Source organism: Melospiza georgiana, chromosome 18 (genome assembly GCF_028018845.1).
Source record: "Melospiza georgiana isolate bMelGeo1 chromosome 18, bMelGeo1.pri, whole genome shotgun sequence".
In the NCBI taxonomy this organism is placed as follows: Eukaryota; Metazoa; Chordata; class Aves; order Passeriformes; family Passerellidae; genus Melospiza; species Melospiza georgiana.
Window position 1 is genome coordinate 6,521,695 of NC_080447.1, and position 21,439 is coordinate 6,543,133.

Genomic DNA, 21,439 nt, shown 5'->3' on the forward strand with positions numbered 1-21,439 from the left:
CACCCAATTAGAAAAACTACTCTAATCCAACCTGATGCTACTGTCATTTTTTTAAAAATGAGCCCTACTTCAATCATAAAATACTCAAACTATAACATTGCTTTCTACGCCATATGTCCTTATTTAGAGGGGAGAAAAAATGATTGCACCCTTAATTCAAAGGAAACGTTTCCCTCTGAGCCAGAACTCAATAAAATGTATCAAAAAAAATTGTGGAAAAGGGCAAGCAAAGAAAATCAAATTGTAGCGTGTGAAACGATTTAAGGAGGGACCTAGGGAATACATAATCTCCAAACTGCCAAGTTAGAGCAAGTATAAAATATACAAACAAGCTTGATATTTTTCCCAGTTGATCTCATTATGAGGTATGCTTGGGATAGATAAATTTTGTTAGAATGCATTAAGGCTGGATTTTCAAGGAAACAAATCAGAAGTAATGTGTTTAGCTGATTCCACCTTGTTTTGATACGTGGGTCTTTTCAGGTTTAAAGAAGTACATTTTTAAAGCCAAATGGTTTGTTTTGTTTCAAACATTAAAACCAGAGGCAACTGGGTGACTTCCCCCCCACACTTTCTGGAAAACAGACGTTTATGATTTCAGCATGGTCTTTAATCATTGGGGGTAGAGCTCTGTGCCCTTTTTCACTGCCACTTATTGGTGCCTGCCTAGAATGCACTGAGTAAGCCCTGACTGCAATCCCTTAACAGACTGTTTCATCCACAAATAGTACTTTTTCCAAGTCTCCAATATATTTTAATTAAATTGTCCATTTGTATTTATTAAGGCAGTTTACTGTCTCCTGGTGCAGAAAGCTGCTACTGCTGATAGTCTACCAGAGAAACATGAGCTTATCTGGGACTTGATAATAAAATGCAAGCCAATGTTGGCAAAAAAAGTCCCCTAAAATATTGTTTAAGCATCCTTTTCATCCTTTTTTAAGAAGGAGACAGGCCATACAAGTATTTTTGATAAGTTTTTGGAACAGTTGGTGTTATCAGTTCTTGTAGCCATAGGAAATCATGATCTTTGTTGAATGATGTTCGTTACCTGCAGGAAATTTTTCTTCAACCCTGTAGAAAGAGTTGAAAAAGGGTCCTTTGGCCGAGCTGATGATAAAGTCATTACCTGCTGATGAGATGTAAAGTGGTGTTCAGCAGCATTAGTTTAGATAGATGAGCATGATAAGGTTGATTCATCCCTGTCTCTGGTGATCTGAAAGCTTGGACCTAAACTCTGGGACTTGGACGCCTCTCAGCTCTGCCCACTTATCTCCAAGTGGCTCCTGCCAAAACAGATTTACCATGAAGGCAGTAACATGGAAATCCAAAGGCTGTGTTTGGTCTGTCCTCTCTCTCAAGACAAATGAAAGTGGATCTTGCAGAGCTTTAAAAAGGAATTAAACTTTCTTCTCAAAGTTCACATGTTCCTGAAAGGCGGTAACTTGGCTCAGTGCTGTGTGGAACTCTTTGCCCTCCTGATCTGGAAGGGCAGCTTTGTTTTCTTGGACCGTTCCTGGCTCCAGAGTGCAGCACAAAGCCAGTGGGTGCCATTCCTGCTGCTGCCTGTCCACTGGCAGAGGTGACAGGATTAGTGGATTAATAGACCCATCTGAGCCACCAGAACAGGCATGTCTGAGATTAATACCTTCATTATGTCTCTCCCTGAGGCTTCTGCTTTCTGTCTTTCCTTCAGAACTGTGCAGAGAGAGCTTGCTAGGAATTTCTTTTCCCACCCTGCATGCCAGACCAGTTTTATACCACACAGATACAAAACCCAAGCAACAGCGAGGGGTTTAAAACGAGACCGCTGTGACTTTAAGAGCGAGGAGGGGGAAAAAAACTGTTAAGGAAGGAAAATAAAAATCCCACAGCCTGTTGTAGCAGCTGTAGCTTCAGATCGTGTGGAAAATGAAGGCAGATGATTCAATTTGGCCTGTGCCCCGAGTACATTTCCAAATGCTTCTGTGTGTGCGCAAGATAATGAACAAATATATTGAGATGGCACAAGATCAGTCCGAGGCTGCCGCTGCACAGGCCGTGGAGCTCCCAGTAGGAGCACACGAGCTGTGCTGGGTTAATGGGGGTGAGGGTCGGCAAGCCCAGCACCTTTCAGAACAACTTAAGAAAAGAATTTGTCTCCTTTTGCCCCAGGCTCCCCGTGGCACTCAAATGGAGCTTGTGATAAATCGAAGTGTATTTATTAATAATGAGCGGGGGCAGCGTGCCCACGATGTGAAAATAGGTGTGCCAAATAAAAACGTGCTTCCCTCTGACATCCGAAAAGCTTAAGTAAATGGAGAGCAGGCTGATCTATTATGATTAAAAAGCAGGGGCTGAGAGCCAACATAGTGGGAATGAAAAAGCCCTTTTAGGAAAGTGAGGCCCATTCTGCCCATTCATATATTCCTCCACCTCCACCCCACAGGAAGAATTAGGGAGGGGGAAGTTGGATGGGAGAGATGGAAAGGCAGCAGCCTTCCAGGACAGCAGAGCTGGAGTTATTACCAGGATGAGTTATGATATTTAATCATGCTACATGATGTCCAACAGCGCAAGGTTCATAATTCTTGGCTCCGAGCATGGCTTGGGACTGTCCGTGAGCACCTGCAGGATGCAAATTGATCATGGCCTTACAAACCCTCTGTACCTGCCCTGCCTGCAGCCCTGGCCTGCTCCCACCGAGCTGGCAATGGACTTTTGCACGTTCCCAAACAGAGATCTGTCCTTCCTGATGCAAGCTGGCTGCAGAGAGCCAGGATTGCCTGCCACCAGCTCTGCTCTGCGGTGTGTGGTGGGTCTGCAGTGTTATTTATCTGGCAGGGGACTGCATTGGTTTGGTTTTTAAGCAGCTTTGAGTTTAATTAACACTTTTGGAGAATTCCCCTCAACGATGAAACAGGCTGTGCTGGAGTAAAACTTCAGCACCTATTCAATGTTTCAGTTCCTATGCGTGGACATTAATGTCTTGCTGTCTTAGGGTTTGGAAGAGATAAATTAACAGACAGCTTCAGTTGTCCCCATGTGCCTTTTTATTTTCTTCCAGCTTTGCTCTCCTGAAGTGACACAGTAGTCAGCCTTTGTCTAAGACAAGATTCCCTCCCACCTCCAGCCCTTAGGAAATGAGGCTGAGGAGCACCTTTCCAAGCCCCTCTCTGCAGAGCTTTGGGCATCAGGGTTATTTTGAGATGTTTTGCTTCTCAAACACACTCAGGTTTGGCCCACACACTTCCTCCTGCTGTTCCCCAGTCTCTGATTTGGCTCTGTTACACTGTCTGGAACTCTCCAGTTCCAGTTTGGGTTAGTCTTGCCTCAAACAGGGCAAACCCATCCACAGGATTGTTTTTGCCCAAGTACCTGGGTATAGTCTGGGTAATTTAGAGGGACAGGGACACACAATGTGTGTCTCAAAAGGATTGGATTTTGGGTGAGAACAGCCTGTAATGTTGAATTGCATGTGTAATTGTGGTTGCTGAAGGACGCTGCCTGGACAATCAATATGGGCTGCTCAAGTTTTAGGTGGGATATTTGGCTCATCCCCCTGAGATGTTTAATCCCCATGGCTGGTGTTGCACTGATGCCTCTGGAAGTCCCTGGCAATGTGTCATATGAGAGGATGCAGCGTGTTTTGCCCTGTGGATTTGGGGAGTTGGTGGTTGGGTCTGTGCTGAGCTGGACATGACGTCCCCAGGCTGGGAGCAGGGCTAGGAGCCCACTTTGCCTCTGGAACAGTAATGACTTTTTCCAAGGGAGAGGAATACTAGTTTTTATAGTAAAACTCGATCAGGGAACGTGGTCAGGAGGAATTTCTGGAACTCAAGCAAAAACACCCAGAGAAAATCACTAGAAATCAAGCAGCTGAGCCAGTGGCAACTTTGGGAAAGGAGCTTTTGGCCAGTTTGCTAATACCTAGGTCTGCTGAGAGTGCCCCTGAAACCAATGCATCCATTTAGCAGAACAACTTGTCCTCCTCCTTGGGTCCTGCATGTGGCTCATTAGGGTAATTACTGATGAATTAAGGCAGCTTGGCTGAGCGCTGGGGCTGCGGGTGTGCGGGCTCCCCTGCTGGCAGGCAGCAGGTGTAAATGAACAAGATCTGTCAAAAAGGCTGATGACCCTCTTAATTCACAGCAGCAAACTGGGGACAGAGGTAGTGCAGCAAGTTTAATAATTGATATTTACTTGGAAAGGTTAATGGCAGCAGTGATGCTTCTAATTTGCTTGCCTGTGCAAGACCTTGTCAGGTCAAATTGTCTCAATTTGTTACTGTGTGTGTAGGTGTAGTTTTCCTTTAATGAAATTTGGAGAAAAGAAACAGGTGGTGTTTGGAGCTGAGTGTAACTCAAGAAAAGCAGCAAAAGGATCCAGTCTGGTAACAGGTTGGGTGAGTCTGTGCTAACTTTAAACAGCTGGCAGTTTAGTCCTTTTGAATTAATTCTAGCAACTATTTGCACTTGGGAAGGTGAAAGGATTTGGAATGGCATAATTTATTTTTCCTTTAATTTGCAGCTGTCTAGGAGTTGTTTAGGTCAGAAGTGTAATGATTTTGACAGGCTTTGATGTGTTCCTTGGTGGGAGGGAGAAGGTTGTGGATCAGAAATAAGAAAGCTGCAGAATTCAATGGGCATTTCTGTACTGTATTAGGGAAATTGTAATTCTGCCCTGTGATGGTTAAGTGGTTCCTATTTCATGGTGAAACAAAGCACCTGCTGTGTCTGGAAGGATTGAAATTGGCAGGTCAGATACTTTGCATCCAGGAGTTTCAGAAGAGCTGGCTGATGACTCTAAACCAGTGAAGTTGGGTTTTGAGTAAGTGTAGAAAGACCCAGATGACAGAAGAAAGCTGGAGTGCCAGTGTTATGAAAGGCTGTAATTAATGGGGTATTACCATTTGTCTTATTGGCTTGGCATCAATCCTAGGCAAGATAATGGCATAGCTGAAGTAGTAATTGCTTAATAAAGACCTCAAAAAGAATAAAATAAGTGAATGACAATAATTTAATGTATTTAGGAAAAAAAACCTCACCAAATTTACTTAATTATATGTGGAATTTAAAATTTGATGGCTTATGGCCAATATTGATGTAGTATAGTTAGATTTTTTGGTGTTGTTGACCTTGTTATTAAGGGAACAGACAATATGGATTGAACATCATGAACTTCAAGTGGATTATTTCTTGCCTTGATACATGGTGTGAGTAGTTGCAAATGCAAGCTCCCTGTTGTTGGGAATGATTCTAGCAGATCCCAGCAGGGATTACCTCTCATTGCTGTGCTGTGCTTTTGAACATTTTGACATAGGAGCAAAGATGAAATATTGGTCTTGATAAAAGGTGGGCAGCATATTTGAGAGATGATGGACAAGGAGTGAGACAGGGCACTGCACTGAGAATGGTGATTGTATGATGAGGGGGCCATGAAAAAATTTTTATTTCTATCACTTAGATGTGTCTAAAAGTCTTATCCTGCTGAAGAAACTGTGTTGGTGAGGTGTAAGGGGGCAGAAAGGCACGCAGAGCAAGGACATTAATCAGAAATCTACTAAGCATGATATTTGCTTTTTATTTTTCCTTTTACTTCTGCTACCCATGCCCATACAGGGCTGTGCACTCTGGATGAGAACTGGAGCTCATTCTCCACACAGTACCCTGAACATTTCATTAAAATATTGACAGACTGTGGGGCACTTAGCTGGCAGCACTGTCAGGCATCCATGGAGTGCAGTGATCAGTGCTCCCAGCACTCAGATTGCTGTGCCCACATGGTGACAGCCTGTCCAGTGTGCCCAGTGCCACAGGGGCACCAGCACCAAAGGCAAACCCTGCTGGCTGCCAGCACCACCACGGAACAGGACAGCAAGAAACAAAGGGATTTTATTGCCATTAAAAATACCAATTTGTACAAGCCGACATTTTAAATAGTGTAATTTAAATGGAACCAAACTGATATGAATAGAACCTATTAATAAATTAAACACTTCTTTCCACCCAATATTTCACAAGGGAATTAGCAGAATAATTTGTTAGTAAATGAGCCCAGGAATGAAGCTGTGAATGACATCTATCCTACCCCTCTCCTCCCCCTGTAACACTCTCTGCAGATGTAAGAGGAAGGTTGCTGTGATTTCAAACGTTGGCTCTCTCACTTCTGTCCAAACACAAGCACAACTTCAGGTGAAGGGAGTGGGATGATGCAGCAGTGAAAGCACCAGCCTTGGCTGTGAGAGTTAATCCTGATGTGCTCCAAATTCTGTGCAGCATCTCAAGCAAGCTGTTTCAGCAAGTGTGGCCATCATGGTCTCTCAGTGCAGCCCCTGGGGTGGCCCCAGGGCACATCTCAGGGCTGGGAAGGATGGCCTGGGTGGGTCAGGCAGCCCCAGCTGGGAGCAGAGTGAAGGGGCTCTGGCTGTCTGTCTGTCTGTCCGCTCCCCCCTCGTGTCAGGCACAACCTCACCTGCTCCCAGGAGTGCCAAAAGCACCTTCCCTGCCACGCTGGTGCCAGGGAGCGTGGACACAGAGGGCCAAGCCCAACTGCAGAGGAGCCCCCTGCGTTCCACCCCTGCCACGGTGGGCGTAGGAGTGAAACGTTGACTGAACTGCCGTCAGCAACCTCGGGAACAGGTGGCAGAGCAGTGCTTGAAAATCTCCTTTTTCCCCCTCCTTCTTCTCCCTCTAGATGAAGGTCCCTACAAGCAGAAGTGGCAGAAATAGCGAGGAAGACAGCATCAGGGAGGCCACAAGCTCTCAGCGGAGCAGCTCAAGGGACCGTCTCAGTGATGTAAGTACCGTTCAGGAGAAAGCATCGCTTCACTGCAGCAATTCCCGCTGCTGACATGGCTTTTCATAAATCTTGCTGAACAAATGTTGGCATCCAGAGGTCACTGTGTAATAACTTTTTTTTATGTCATGATTGAGTGTTACGGCATAAGTGGTTGAGCTGCCTTGCAAACACTATAATCATGGTGCAAATAATATGATAAGCGAAAGATCAGAGATGGGAAAACAAAATGGAATTGTTATTCCTTGGGGAAAAATGGCTTGATGGTTTGTTTTGGTTTTTTTTCAAAGAAGTTGTGTTAAAAAGCTTTTTACAGCATCCTTGGGTTTAACTGCTGCACGTAATCACATAGTTTGGGTGCAAAGTTAGTTCATCTAATTTTATGCTTCCTGCCGCCAAGATATGAGAGGGTTTTGGGGGAAAGCTGTCTTTCTCTCAGGAAATTCGATGGTACATTGAGTGAAATGTTATGATAAAACAAAAGCAAATGGTGCCTTAGTGTGTAAACACACAAATGGGCTTTTGAGTCACCAAGAAATCAATGGCAGTGCTGGGATAATTTTATACGAAGGCTTTTTGTGTTAGCAATTAGCATTTCGCCTTCATTAAAACATGATTTTTTACTAATTAGGACCTTTCCCGTTAGGAGAGATTTAAATGAAGAACAATAATCAAACGCTGGCACGAGCATGTCTGAAATATTAAATTTGCCATTTCAATGGCAAGCCACAGAAATCCCAGAGCGAGTGGTTTTCATGTTGAGTTCTATTAATGTAAAATATGCTTCATAACTAAAACCTGTCACAGAAAACGGCTCACACCAGCTAAATTCAATTGGACAGTTAATTTAGCTTTAAAATTGAAAACACTACCTCCGCTTCAGGATGCAAAAGGAAGAGGGGGGGAAAGCTTTTGATAAGTGTAATGTATTTGCTATTAAGGCTTTCAGAGCCCGTTCTACAGGAGGAAAAGGGGAAAAAAATGGCTCCCACAAATGTGTTTAAAAGCTGAAAGTATTTATTAAAAATGTCAGCAGAAAAGTGCTTTTGGCAGATTAAAGCGGGATTCAGCTTGACAGCTCTGACAGGGAAATGTGACGGGGGAAAATTCTCTCTACATGTTTGGAGTGTGAATGGGGCGCTGTAAACAGCCGACGCAGTGGGAGGAAGAGAAAAATAACATGTCCTGTGATCTGCTTCCAGCACTGCCAGCCCACGCCCTGGGGCCAGGCAGCCGGGGGGGCCCGGGACAAACCCCCTTGCTGTGGGACATTTGGGCTGTGTTTTAGTCAGAAATGGGGGTGATTTTGTGTGTATGTAAAATATCCCGTATCCACATGGATGGGATTCTCTGTTCCCCTCCCCTCAGCACTCCTGATGGGTGTGTGAGCAGGAGAGCCTGGGAGCTGCACTGTAGCTGTAGAGTGGGGCTGCAGGAAGGAATAACATATTCCAGCTTAGCCATTAGCTTAGGTCAAAGCGTTAAGTGGTCTTGGAGACTTTTCTTGTTAAGCCGATGCACTTCCAGTATTTCTCCTCCTTTCCCTTTGCCCCCAAAGTTGCAGACTGAGCCTGTAGGAATTGACTCCGAGTGCCTAATTCCTGCAAAATCTTCAAAGCCTGTTCAGCAGCCAGTGAAATTCAGTGGGAAACAGGCACTCTGTTCTTTTTTAGTCAGAGGAGACGTTTGGGCAGTGCCTGGAGGCCGGGGCACACTTCAGAGCTTTGCTGAAGCTGCTCTCGTGACCTGGCGACCCATGGCAAATGAGAATTTTTCAAATTAGTAATTAAACAGTTTGAAAAGTAAGGTTCATGAATCACAGAATGCTCTTCGTTCGTTATTTGATGAGTGCAATTTAGCTTTAATTACATATAACACTGCCTCACGTACTGGTACATGTTCCGCAGCCTATTTAGCGACTGTCTCAAAGTCTTAGGAAGTCCCAGAGGTACAATCAGGTGGTTTTCCCCATTTCTGTGCAAGGGGATGAGGAGGCAGACTGGTTCTCTCACTGTAGAGAGGGAGCAGGGAAAGGGAGAGGAGACAACAAGATTCTACTGAGTGTTGATTCCTGCAGGATTTTCTGTCCAGCCACGCTTGGTCCCTGCTGGCTCTGGATCTGTGTGTCCCAGCACACAGTTTAAACACTGGAGTGGGCACAACTCCTTGCATGTCCTCAGGATCAGGAGCACAGGGCAGTCAGGATGTCCAGGGAAGGCAGGGATGGTGTTTCCTCAAGGCTGGTGGTTACAGAGGCTGCAGCACCCAGCAGTGTCCCTGCAGATGGATGCTCTGCAGCAGGAGGCACCCGGGCTGTTCCTTGGTGAGTTTGGCCTTCAGGGCTGCTCTCTGTGCTGCCTTTCCCCACTAATGGGGTGAACAATGCAGTGAATGAGGCAGGAGGTGACAGGGCAGCACCCAGCAGGTGTGGTGGGGAATGTGCCTATCGCAGTGTCAGCTGTAGTGGTGCCATCTCAGGAGCACTAGATCCTCCCTCCAGCTTCACTGGTCCCCATTTCAGAGGTGCTGTTCTGAGCAGCTCAGCCCCTCTGTGCCATTTGTTCCTTGAGGTGACGTGTTCAGTGGGATGGCAGCAAGTTGTTCTTTATTTACATTAATGCATGTCATTAGTCTCTAATGGACCGTGAAGTCAAGAGGTGGCCTGGTCTGTGGTGAAATAATTGCACTCTAAAGAAAACTGAGGCAAATGATTGATTATATTGTGCACACACACACACACATACAAACAGCAATTGGTTCATCTACTGTGAAACCCAGAGCATTTTGCTCCTTCCTTGCCATAAGTGAAAATTCTGTGGGGAGAGAATGATACAATTTCATGGTGAGACAGTAATTGTCTGGCTTGTGTAGTAAGTCTTTCCAGACATTACACCGAGTGCCATTTATTATGGGTCATTGAGGGAAAAAAAATGCTTATTATGATTTAGTGAAATCATCTCTGGCTGCAGAGGTTTGATTTGTTGAGGCTGGGCTCTTCTTTGGGATGATGAAACTTCAGAGCAGAAAAACAGTGAAGTTTTAGCCCAGGTTTTGTGGTGCAGAGAGGAGCTGGAATCTGCCACTTGCTTATGTTCCCAGTGTTGATGTAAAATTCCCTTAAAAACTACTACAGAGCCAACATCCTTGTTACACATGTACTCTCAGGTCTTCTACAACCAAAACAGAGTCAACAGCTTTTCTCCAAAATGGGATTTTCCTCTGCTGCCTTTCAGTGTGAGGTAATTGGAAGTTGCCAGAGAATTAAGAGCCAGATAAGCCATATTGCTATTTTGTTGTGTTGACCCAAGTAAAAGTGGAAAGCTTGGGCATTTTGTTTTGGTTTTCCCCATGTTCCATAATTGTCCTAATCTTTTCTGATGTCCTGAACAGTCCAAAAATCCACACAGAGCCTTGTATAATGGCTTGAAAAAAGGGTTTTTATCTTTTTCTTGACCCATCAGCTTAAGAACTGCCTGCTTTTTAATGGATTTTCTCCCTCACTAAATTGAATGGATCGTCCCTCATTATCATTTAAATAGAAGCCTCACTCCCTGTGAACATGGAAAATTTGAATGTGGTAGTAGAGCTGTGATAATTTGAAATATTCGGAAGGTGGGGGCAAGGAGGGGGAACAGGCGGCAGAGTGCAGAATTGCTGAATGTAATTGTCATGGATTCTCAATTTTGTTGCCACAAGATGGGAAAATAGACTAATAATTGTCTTCCAACCCTAGTAGAATAGTTGCCCTAGTTAGCTGAAGCTAACACTCTAATTGTCATGGGGGCACAGAGATGAATGAGGATGTATGCAGGGCACAGCCAGGGCTAAATTGAGTGATATACTAAGGCAAAGAGCAAATTGGCAATTATTGGCCCAGCTGAAAAGGTTGGCAGGTGTGCTGCTTTCTCAGGAGCCCTTAGGGGGAAATTGGAAATATAAAATATCGACCATAAATACTCGCTGATTAGGAAATATGTTGCGAGAGGTGCTGGCCACTTAAGAGTCAAAACTCTCCTTTTCAAGGGATTGGCTTCAGCTGTGCATAAAACCAGCAAGCACTGCTACTAAGTTGTTGAGAGCCTTTTCCTCTCATCCCCCAGGCTATCTTTTCTAATTTTTCATCATCCTATCCTCATATGTTTGTTTGTTTTTCTTTAAACGTAATAAACGAAAAGCAGCCTTTTAGGAAATGCAAAGATTTTCCTCTCTCTAAATGTTCTTTGATAAGTGTTTAGCATATTGTATAGGCTAGATATAAAATTCTCTCTCTGGTAGATGAATACAAAATAACTTGTGTGATTTCTAATTCAGGCAGTTGACTGTGATCTGCTTTTCTTTGTGTGCCATCACAGGCACTGCCTCCCCCTTCCCTCCTACTCCCCGTCCCACGTTTCCCCTCCTGGGGCACGGGGATTAGAGCAGCAGCAAGGTACAAAGCTGGAGGTCCCTCCTGTGTGCCTCAGGCTGAAGTACCTTGCCAGAAGCACAATCAGACGAGCCTCTGAAGTGAGAATCAGACCACAGTCACCCCACAGCTCCACATTTATCCACACTGTAAACTTTGGTGCGTGTGGGATGCCTGCTCTTGGCTCTGTCAGGGTGGCAATGGGACCTCAGAGCCGTGGTCAGGGGTGTCACAGAGCTCATTGAAGGAGTTTTTGGAAGGCCTGGGGTGATAATGTGTGGGCTGCAAACTCTTTGTGGCATGTGCTGTCCATTGTTCCCCATGTGTGACACACTGAGATCTAATCTGCAGTTTAAAGAGTGAAGTAAGACTGTTCTAGTTAAAAAGACTTAGCAACAGGATAGTTTTACCACCCCTTCCACAAACCATGACTCTTGGGAAGCTGGTTTGAATATACATGGATATATCATGAAATATATAATGCAAATCCCATTCTTCTGGAGGCAAAAATGCCCATCCCTTCAGCATGCTGTCTGCTTTTCTCTATGTCCCAAAACCCCAAATGCTTGAGTGGAAATGGTCAGCAGAAATTTAAGTTCTAATGACTAGCACGAAGTTTCAGTGAGGGATACTTAGGAAGAAAGAAAGTCTGGAGGAGTTTTGTGAAGCTGGCAGCAGTGATGGTTTGAATGGGAGCAGCACTCCTGTAGGTTCTGTGCATTTCTGTGAGGTCTTTTCCTGTTGTTTCTGGCTAGCTGCACTCAGTTTGTTCATTCCTGGTCAATGAGCATCTTTCCTTCTGCTGTCTGCAGCCATCAGCTGTAGGGATAAAAGTGTCTTGTGAGGAAGCTGTTGTGTAGCTTATCAAGCCAGTTACAGATGTTCAGACCTTGTGTCGTTTGATATCCTACCAGACTGGTTTTGCAGTGTTTCTAAGCATAACACTCGCTGTTTGTCCAACAGAATAAAGTCAGTGAATTCAAGAAGGAGCACATTCAAGCATTGCAGGGCATGCAGATTGTTCATCACATGTTGTGGTTATCTTGTCAGGTCCAGGTTCCAATCTCAGCGAACATCAGATGCACTGGTGACCTTTGCCATGGCAATTGAACTCATTGTATCAGCAGGCAGGAGTGTGGCTGTGGAAATTAATTGCATTAAGGGTCTCTGTGTTAAGGTCTGGCATATCTCCTGCCCTTGGCTCTTTTTGCCCTCCTCTCCTCTTACCCCTCTCATTCCAAGATATTTGAGTTTTATAAGGGATTTGTTTGGGAAGGAAATATGAGATTTCTCCAGTATTCTAAGCTAAACCCATATTCTGTTGTTGAGTGCTCTATAAATGACCAAGGGAGGGTAAACACATCCAATTCCTGGTGCCTGTGCCCTGACTGTGGAATTGGGTGCAGCTGAGGTGAGTGTCATCCTGAAATGCTATAAAGCAGAATTCAAAATCAGATCTCTCTGTACATACTGTTGATTACCTCTAGTGAATGCTAACCAAGAAAATCAGGCTTTTGCAGCACTGGGCCATATGATGAGCTTGGGCCTGTGATTTGGCACTAAGTAGGAGCTGGGAATTCTCCCTCAGTTCCCTCCTCAGGTGCCATTGGCACATTTGAGTCTTTCCCTGCCTCAGTTTCCACACTCACACAAGGATGGCATTAACAGCAGTGCTTGGAGGCTGTTTTAGGGACTGTCCTGTGGCACATGGGAATAGCTATTGGCTGAAAACACCATTTCAGCTGCTGATTTGGAGGTACTTGATACACTCCTGGCTTCAGCCAATGAAATGGCACGTGTCATAAAAGCAGGAATGAAATCTTGACATTTCTGGAATATGTTAATTTGTGTCCTTTAGCCGAAGAGGATGGAAGGGAGCACTACAAATGACCTAGTTTTGTGGTCGTGCTGCCATCACCTGCTTTTAACTAATCCCCCAGTAGTTAGGTTTTATATCAAGGACACAAAAGATCCAACTTGAAACCTGCCTGACCCATTGAGAGTGGGGAATTGGCTTGAGGTGCCCTTTTACCTTGATTATTACTGGATTTTAAAGCCCTTCCTGCTGTCTTTAGAGTTCAATAAGTAACCCAATAGCTTTAAGAAACTGAACAGAGGGTGTCTTAATTTCTTTTGCATCATGAGAGCAGTGGAAAGCCATGCTTTTATTTATATAAGGGAAATAACTTTTTCTGTCAATTTAATAGACAATCTTGGAAAACCTGCTGCAGGTTATTGGTGAGATTTTCTCATTATTTTCTTTTCTAAATTGTAGTTGCCATTTTTATCACAAAGAAAGAAAGAAATCTTTTAAATACAGCTGCAGATAGCAGTGTAACTCAAGCTCTCAAGGACATCAGTGGGGGGGTAGTAGAATCTTTATGCAGTAAGATTTTGCCTTTGCTTCCAGAAAGGTGTATTTTTTTTATATCCAGTGTAATTAACACGAGAGCTATCCCAGGGTAGAAATAATTCACTCTGTGACATAACTGAAATGTCTTGTCTGTGCTGTCTGGTTTTGTTTTTAACCTTGGGCTTAAAAGGAACCAAAAATCTTTAGTTGTAAAAGAGCACATCATCTGCAAAATATTATAAGCCATTTATCTTTATGCACAAATGCCACCTAGCAGTGCAGCTCCACTTCTGCATCATTAAATGCACAGACCATACTCATTTTGCCCCTAACTAATAACAGTCTCCCCTAGGAAGGCTGGGCATTCCAGACAGCCCTGGAAGAGGCAGGAGCTGGTGCTCAGCAGGCAGAGAGGCTGCTGCCCTCCCTGAGGCTCTGCTCAGGGTTGCTGTGCAGCTGGAGCAGAGCTCTGGGATTCACTGTCTGCCTGGGTGGGGTCACAGTCCTGGCTGGGAGCTGTGTTTGTCAGCCCTTTCCTGCCTGCTGTGGTTTCTCCAGGCAGTGTTTGAGGGCCAGAGCTGAGCATTCTTGGGTGCTGGTTTGGGTGTCAGTCTCAGGTGAGCTCCCAGAGCTCCCAGGCAGGTGCTGTGCTGGTGGGAGCAGCACCAAGGGGATGTGACTGCTGGGTACCATGGGCACCATGGTTTCTCCAGGCAGCGTTTGAGGGCTGGAATTGAGCCTTTTTGGGTGCTGGTTTGGGTGTCAGCCTCAGGTGAGCTCCAGGCAGGTGCTGTGCTGGTGGGAGCAGCACCAACAGGGATCTGGCTGGCTGGGTACCGCAGGCACCATGGTTCCTCCAGGCAGTGTTTGAGGGCTGGAATTGAGCCTTCTTGGGTGCCTGCATTGCAGCTGGTTTGGGTGTCAGCCTCAGGTGAGCTCCCAGAGCTCCCAGGCAGGTGCTGTGCTGGTGGGAGCAGCACCAAGGGGATGTGACTGCTGGGTACCACAGGCACCATCATCCCCTGCTGCCTGAGGCCCTTCTGACAAGGAGGAAATTGGCCAAGCCAGCAGAGAGCCTCTTTGGAGAGTGAGAGTTGTGTGACAGCCCTCCATGTAAGTGCTCCTGTCCTTGTAGGTAAGAGCCTGGGTGAGTTGTTCCAGCTGAAGGCTTCCCCCAGTAATTACTCCTGCCAGACAAGCACTCGTTCACTGTGGAAGGAGGTTTCTTCAGCGTTGGGTACATGCCAAGTTAAACTTCCACTAAGATTTCTTATATTTGCAGCCACAATTGATTACTTTTCTCATTATTTGATCTTGATATAGAGACATACGGACTGAGCCATGTTTGTATTAACCCCCAAAGATTTTTTTCTTTAGGAACATCCATCACAGTTGCATGCAAACCTTTCTGCTCTGGCACTTGTAGCTGATATTAGCTGGGTTTTTTCAGAATTGCTACATGTGACAATTGGTATGGATCTGCCTAAAGAGCTGCAGTGTTCCAAGCTAACCAAAAAAGCAATAGTGGTTTGTTAGATGTGCAGAAAAATGCATGCAAACAGCCCTGGAGAGCGTGGGGCATGGTGATGCATAAACCTAATTGTTGGAAAAGATTTTACGAGTTGACTCCAAAGTATTCACCAGTTACTAATTTTATATATGCAAGAAAAATTCTGAGGGAGGGGGAAAACCCCACCCTTTTTCACCACTGATTTTTCAGGAAATTTGATGTTAAAACTTTTCAGAGAGAAGAGGCTCTTGGATGTGAAAAATACCAGAGTCAATTGCCATTGAGTTTTCATTATTTCTGATGTAACGCTTTACCCAACAACTGGTTTTATTGTTTTCTACTCAGTGGTTTTAAATCAATGTTCTGCAGATTCCTGGGGTTCTTGGACAGCTTGGGATGCCTGAAAGTTGTCTTAAGAAAAGCAGGTCTGTTGTTAGTGTGCTTGAGTTTGTTGTCCAAGAGTCTGCTCCATCCCAGGAAAACATTTTGCATTTGCACAAAGCTCAAAGATGGAAAATAACTGTGAGAGTGAGAATGCTCTGAGGCTGTTTCCCTAGAGAGAAGCTGCTAATGAAACCTCTTGTTTCTGTTTTTGGTTATTATTTCCAATTTGTTAGACCTTGTCATTCTTGGTTAAATCTCAGTTGATGGAGGGCTGGAGTGAGAACTTCCACCCTTTTTCCTTTCCTCCTCCCGCCTTTCCAAGCAGGTAATTTGCCTCCACATCATTTCTGTGTTTACTTTAGGTGAACTGCCTGGTCAAGCTCTCCAAAGTGTTGGAACACATAATTGTGTTCAGCTGTTTGGCATACTTATGTAGATAGCAGGATATTGTTGTTAACCTTTTTCTATACAAGGCTGAATTCCATGAGTACTTTGGGGTATAGAGTATGTAGAGAGAGGAATAAGTTTATCATAGTTTCTCAAAAATAGAGGTAAATGCCACTGCCCTTCATTTCACTGGTCTGTAGCTTTATTTCTGGGCAGTTTATATTTAGGCGGTTTATAAATAAATCCCTACTTTTTTTGTAATGTTTGAAGGCGGTGGCCAAATCTGTGTGCAATATGCAGAGGGTGGGAATTCAGATGCTGTTATCAGTGTTGTTGGTGCCTCAGGCTCCCCTGTGGGAGCTGTCCCTTTCCAGCAGCACAGAGGTGCAGGTGTAGCATGCCAGGGCTGGGCACTGGCACCCAGTAGTCACTCCTTGGCTGCAGAACTGTGTGTAAGAGCTGGGTCACATCTTTCCTTCTGTGTGGCACTGAGAGGGTTAACAGGGAGCCCTCCTCCCACACCCACATAATTGTAGGACTTTGCTCTTGTCTCCTCTTGGCTTTGGGAGCTTTTCTCCACGGACACTTGGCTGGAGAGTTGCCTGTCTGGTGTCAGAGGCACAGACAGTGGCACGGAGCTGGCATGGGCAGAGCAACAAGACAATTGTGTGTTCCACTGAGAGCAGGAGTCTGGAAAAGGTTTCCTGGGTATATCTAGGTATCCTCTGATCAAAAGGCTTTCAAACTGCTAGTACAAAGGGACTGTTATCTTGCTGGTGAAAAATTACAAGTATTTGCAATCAGTTTGCATCAATCTCTTTGGGGTATTGTGCTGTGCTGATTTAGTAACGTGATAACTTCTGGCACTGCTGCAAAAAGACAAAATAATCCTCACCATCAGCCTGCAACAATTCGGTATTTTTGGTACCCACTAGAACATCAGTCTTAGAAACAGGACTGCTAAGACTCCCTGGATCTTGTTTAATAAAATCATGTAGTGAGGGCATCATGATTATAAATCACACTTGGAAATTGGCCTGCAGAGTACTTGCTGGGTTATGCGGTGTCGTGTGTTCCTGGCTCCTTTTTAATTTCCGAAAAGAAGGCATATAGCAGCAGCTGGAGCTAGAGGTGGAATTCATTTAGCTGCTTGGAGAAAGCCACTGCCAGCAAAAACCCAGCAGCTCGACAGTCTTTGGTTGTAGAGAGAGGAAAGGGATCCAAGTGACTGGAGCTGGTGTAATGAGAAGGAAAAGAACCAAATGATTTGGCAGCATGTGAAAGAGGTAAGGATGTGGTAGAGAAAGGAGCAGGAGGAGCTGAAATGAAGAGCAGGAGTAAACAATGTAATTTAACTTATTCAAAAGGGACAGAGTGCTTATTAAAGCTCTGAGAGATGATAAATTAGTGCTTTGCTGCTATTGTTATTTCAGATAGAGTTGTCATATGGTAATGCTGCAGCACTGAAGGCTGGAGGCTCACAGATTCATGGAGGGGAATGGAAAGTGGGATATTTGGTTACATGATTGAGAGTTGGAGTCGATGAGGCAAAATGTGGCAGCCTGGTTCTGGAGAGCATCCTCACGTGTGCGTGCTGTTCCTAGGAAGGTGCTGTCATGTCCTGAAGAGAGGGATGGCTCAAAGTGTGTGTCCTGCTGCCCTGAAGACTTGTCCCACGCTGAGAGCTTTACCTTGGTCAGGAGGAGCTGTTGAGGCCCTGCTCTGGCTTATGAAACCCAGCCTGAAATAGCCCCAGAGCCCTCACCTGGATGTGCTCTCTGCCTGTTACCCCTGTGGCAGCACACAGAGGAGCAGGAGTTCATTTGAGGTTGTGGAGTTTTCCCCTAAGGAATACTGGGCTGGGGGAGGGAAGAGCAAAATGATTCTTATCTTACATTACACAGAATCTCTTGCATTACTTACTGTGGCATATTGTTTCCTCCCACAGAGTTCTGCTCAATCGCTTTCAGGAAGAGGCTACTCCGTAAGTCATTTTACAGCTAATTCTTTCACTTCTGTTGATGTTGATTGCAGAGGTTTACACTCCCTATTGCACAGCCACTGGCATGGAAGAAATGCAGAACAGAAACAGGGTGAGAGCACAGGGCTGTCATGCACCTTGCAGGGGACAGCCCTGACATGTGGGAGTGCATTAAGAGCCTGGGGGCTTCTTAATTTAATATTGTACTTATAGGGAGGGGATTTTTTTGGTCAGCTGATGGAGTATTTCAGCTAGATAGTCACCTCTGGAGAATTACAAGACCTGAGTGGAGAGAGTTTTCAACACCAGCAGGAGATGCTTCCCTCCTCTCCTCCCTCCCCCATACACATTTTCATTTGTGTATTAATACAAGAATCAAATACACAATTACTCCCATTTTACAAAGAATTGCAGCCCTCACCATTGTAAACAACATGAAAGTCAATATTCTCTTATTTACAAGCCTCTGAGTTACAAAACAAGCTCGCTTGTTTTCAGGGGAGGGTGTTGCCGATGGTTCCTTCACAGGAGTGCCACAATGTTTGAGGGTGGTGTTACAGGGTCAGGACACGTCTGCCCATGTGTGCAATGTACCAGACATGTTTAATTGTCCTTTTCTGTTCATATGTACCTTATTTGTGTGTGCAATAATGACATTTCTTCGTGTAGAGGTGGATTAATTTGTTTGTTTTGGGTACATTTTCTGCTCAGCTGTCCCAAAAGGCAGGCACAGACATGACTGAGTAATACAGAAATAGGAGAGGGTGTGAGAGGCTTAGCAAAGTCAACATGAAAATTCCTGGAATCACATTATATCTGACTCTCAAAACAAATGTATGGTGGGGAGATATGATACCCTGCTTGTTCAGACAGTAAGTCATGTGGAGTGCAAAGGTTCTAGATGAAGGTATATGCAAATCTGAACATGGATTCCTCAGTCCAGCAAACAACTCCTGCCTACACTGATTGACAGTAATTGCTGTTTTCACAACCTCTGCCATGATAAAGTTTTGCCTTCTAGGTGAGTGGTCCCAAACTGTTTCATACCAAGACCTAAAGCTGCTCATTCTCTTTAGAACCAGAACAAGGGTGGATTTTATGTACTTCAGGGAGTTGATGTGGAGGCCTGGAACACATTTCTTTTTACTCTAATCACCAGAATTATTTACTTTCAATAATTTATGTTGTAAGTTTAGGGTGATGGAGCTTGCTGAGCTTCTACCCAGTGCACAAAGAGAAAAAATTGCCAGGCAGTGCAGAATTTATGGTCCAGTTTCATAGCAACACTGTCCCATGCTATCATGCATATTATCAGAAATTCATAATACAAGATTAAGTACATTTTCATCATAAAACCATTACAAAATAACATATGACTTGAAAAGTCCCTCACAGTTTTAATGAAATAATGTCACGAATTTGTAGACAGTAGTTATATGTTTACTGAGTATCCTGCAGTATCCCAGGCGAGTATCATTGCTTAATTCATTGGGGGATGAGGAATGTTTGCTCTAGGACCCATTAAGTGCTGCTTTCCATACACTTGGAGAATCAGATTCACCTAAGCTTCTAAAGGCAGATGCTTTATCTTCTATTTGTCTGTAAAATGCCATGCATGCCCATGGCACCACATAAATAATAATGAATCATCTTCACAGATTTTATGACTGAGTGCCTGGTTTGGGAGCTAAACAATTTCCCAGTGGCTATAACATAGGTTGCAAAATTGTAATGGAAAAAGGCCAGAGAATTCTTCTCAGAGTCTCAAGGCCAATAAATCATAGGACTGTTTTCTTCCATTGCTGGCTATTCAGAAATTTACTTTTGTTTCTTAGAGAAATGATTTTGAGAAAATTATTAGCTCCTTTTCTGTGCAAGTGTGGGGACAAGGTTCTCTTATTTTGCCAACCCATAACTTCTCAAGGGAGGTAAGAGCGTTCTGCATGCCAGGGCAGTATTTTGAGATCACAAGTAGTGTGAAATGGCATTGCTATTCTTTATAGATTGTCATTTTCCCTGTTAAACTGCCTTCTGCCCCACCATGTGCCAGCTCTTGAGGCTCACTGCTTCCCCCAAGACTCTGATGCTGCTCTAATTTGATTTAGCAAAAGTCAGAGACTGCCACTTCCATTGGCCCAAACTCCCATGGGAAGCTGATTCTTGCAGGTAGCACCAGATCCAGACAACTGGCCCCACAGCAGGACTTGTCCATAGCATCTGTAACAGTTCTCATTTTCTCACGAAAGCAGCTGTCTATGAAACTTTAAGTCACTGTTTTGGCTCTGCCCCTGTTTACATGGGACGGGCTGTTCCCCAGACATGGTGAAAGCAGTGGCAGCAGGAGAAATGCTGGAGACACTGCTGTGCTGGGTGTTCCTCCTGATAGCTGTGTTGTGGAATGATGATCTGTATCGTTACTTGGTGAAGTTCTTGTACTGGCTTCCATGGGCAGCTGTTTAAATACCACAAACTATTTTGTGCGTGCTCAATTTTAATTACCTCGTTCTGAATCTCCACTCTGCTCCATTCACTTGCATCAGCTGTCCTTGCTGTTTGATTTCAGAAACATTTGTAGAAAATGCACATTTTAAGGAAATGAACATTTGCCAAGAGAGAACTTAAAACCTACAGTAGGAATCTTGCATGAAAAAAATCTCAGTCCAAGGTTTGGCTCATGCAGCTGAGCCATCAAGGCCTGTCCAGGCAGTCAGAGCAGGCTCATTGGTGAAAAATTTCAGCAAATGCCTCATCCATGAAGTGCATACTCTGGAGCTAAAGGCAGGAAGAAAAATAAATGCAAGTGTCTAAATAACTAACTCTTGAGGGTTGGATATTCCAGCAACTTCCTTGACTTCAGGCTTCCCATAGAACGTTAGGTGCCTAAATAAGGAGCATGCTTGAAATAGCTGTGAAATTTTGGTCTCATTGAAGTTACATCTGATGAACTTCAGATGTACCTAGATTTGATAGTATTGCACCTAGATTTAATTTGAGCCTCAAAACTAGCAGTAGCAGTGACTTGGCACATAGTTTCAGAGTCTCCTGTACATACCACAGACAAAACCTCTTAAAACACTGTTTCCTAAAATTAATTTTCAAATGGCATTTACTTTTACTGGGATAGGACAAGACATTTCTATGTCTGTGCTGCTGCTGCAGCTCTTTCTCTCCTCAGCAGCATGTGTTTCATATCCTTATCTCACTAAATGTATACTTCCGCTGTGCTGAGAAATGGAACACGAGTTTGTTTATGGAGGTTAATATCTCATTCCCTCTATGACTTGATGGTTACATTTGTGTGATAAACTACTCCAGCCATTTGTCACATTTCTTGCATGCACAAATGAGATTAGTGATTTTAGTCAGAGAGGTCTGTCTGTCTTCTGAGCAGACAAAACAGATTCTCTTTTTGGTTACAGGATGAGAGGCCTGTCTACCTGAAAATGCACTGATTTGTAAAAAGTACACAGAGAATCAGAGTTAGAGCTAGTTGAGGTTTCTATACATCACTGATACATATCCGCCCTGCGGATGTTTGTCAGGTTTTTTTCTGGTAGTTAACTTAGAACCAGACATCATTATAAAGTAGTTACAATGAATAGAAGATAATACATACAGTTTGTTATTAATGGCTAAAAAGTTGCA

The 21,439-nt window shown here is 44.3% G+C and overlaps 1 protein-coding gene across 16 annotated transcripts in view; it reads left to right on the plus strand.

The window, feature by feature from the left end:
- FBRSL1 (fibrosin like 1) overlaps positions 1 to 21,439 on the plus strand; it is a 495,650-nt gene that overhangs the window by 208,596 nt on the left and 265,615 nt on the right. For 13 of the 16 annotated variants that reach the window (XM_058036818.1, XM_058036824.1, XM_058036832.1 and 10 more), the window contains exons 3-4: positions 6,673 to 6,774; positions 17,762 to 17,797. In XM_058036818.1, the coding sequence (XP_057892801.1) occupies positions 6,673 to 6,774; positions 17,762 to 17,797 (138 nt within the window). The remainder of the gene's footprint in view (positions 1 to 6,672; positions 6,775 to 17,761; positions 17,798 to 21,439) is intronic. The other 3 variants (XM_058036822.1, XM_058036827.1, XM_058036829.1) reach the window with 2 other exon arrangements.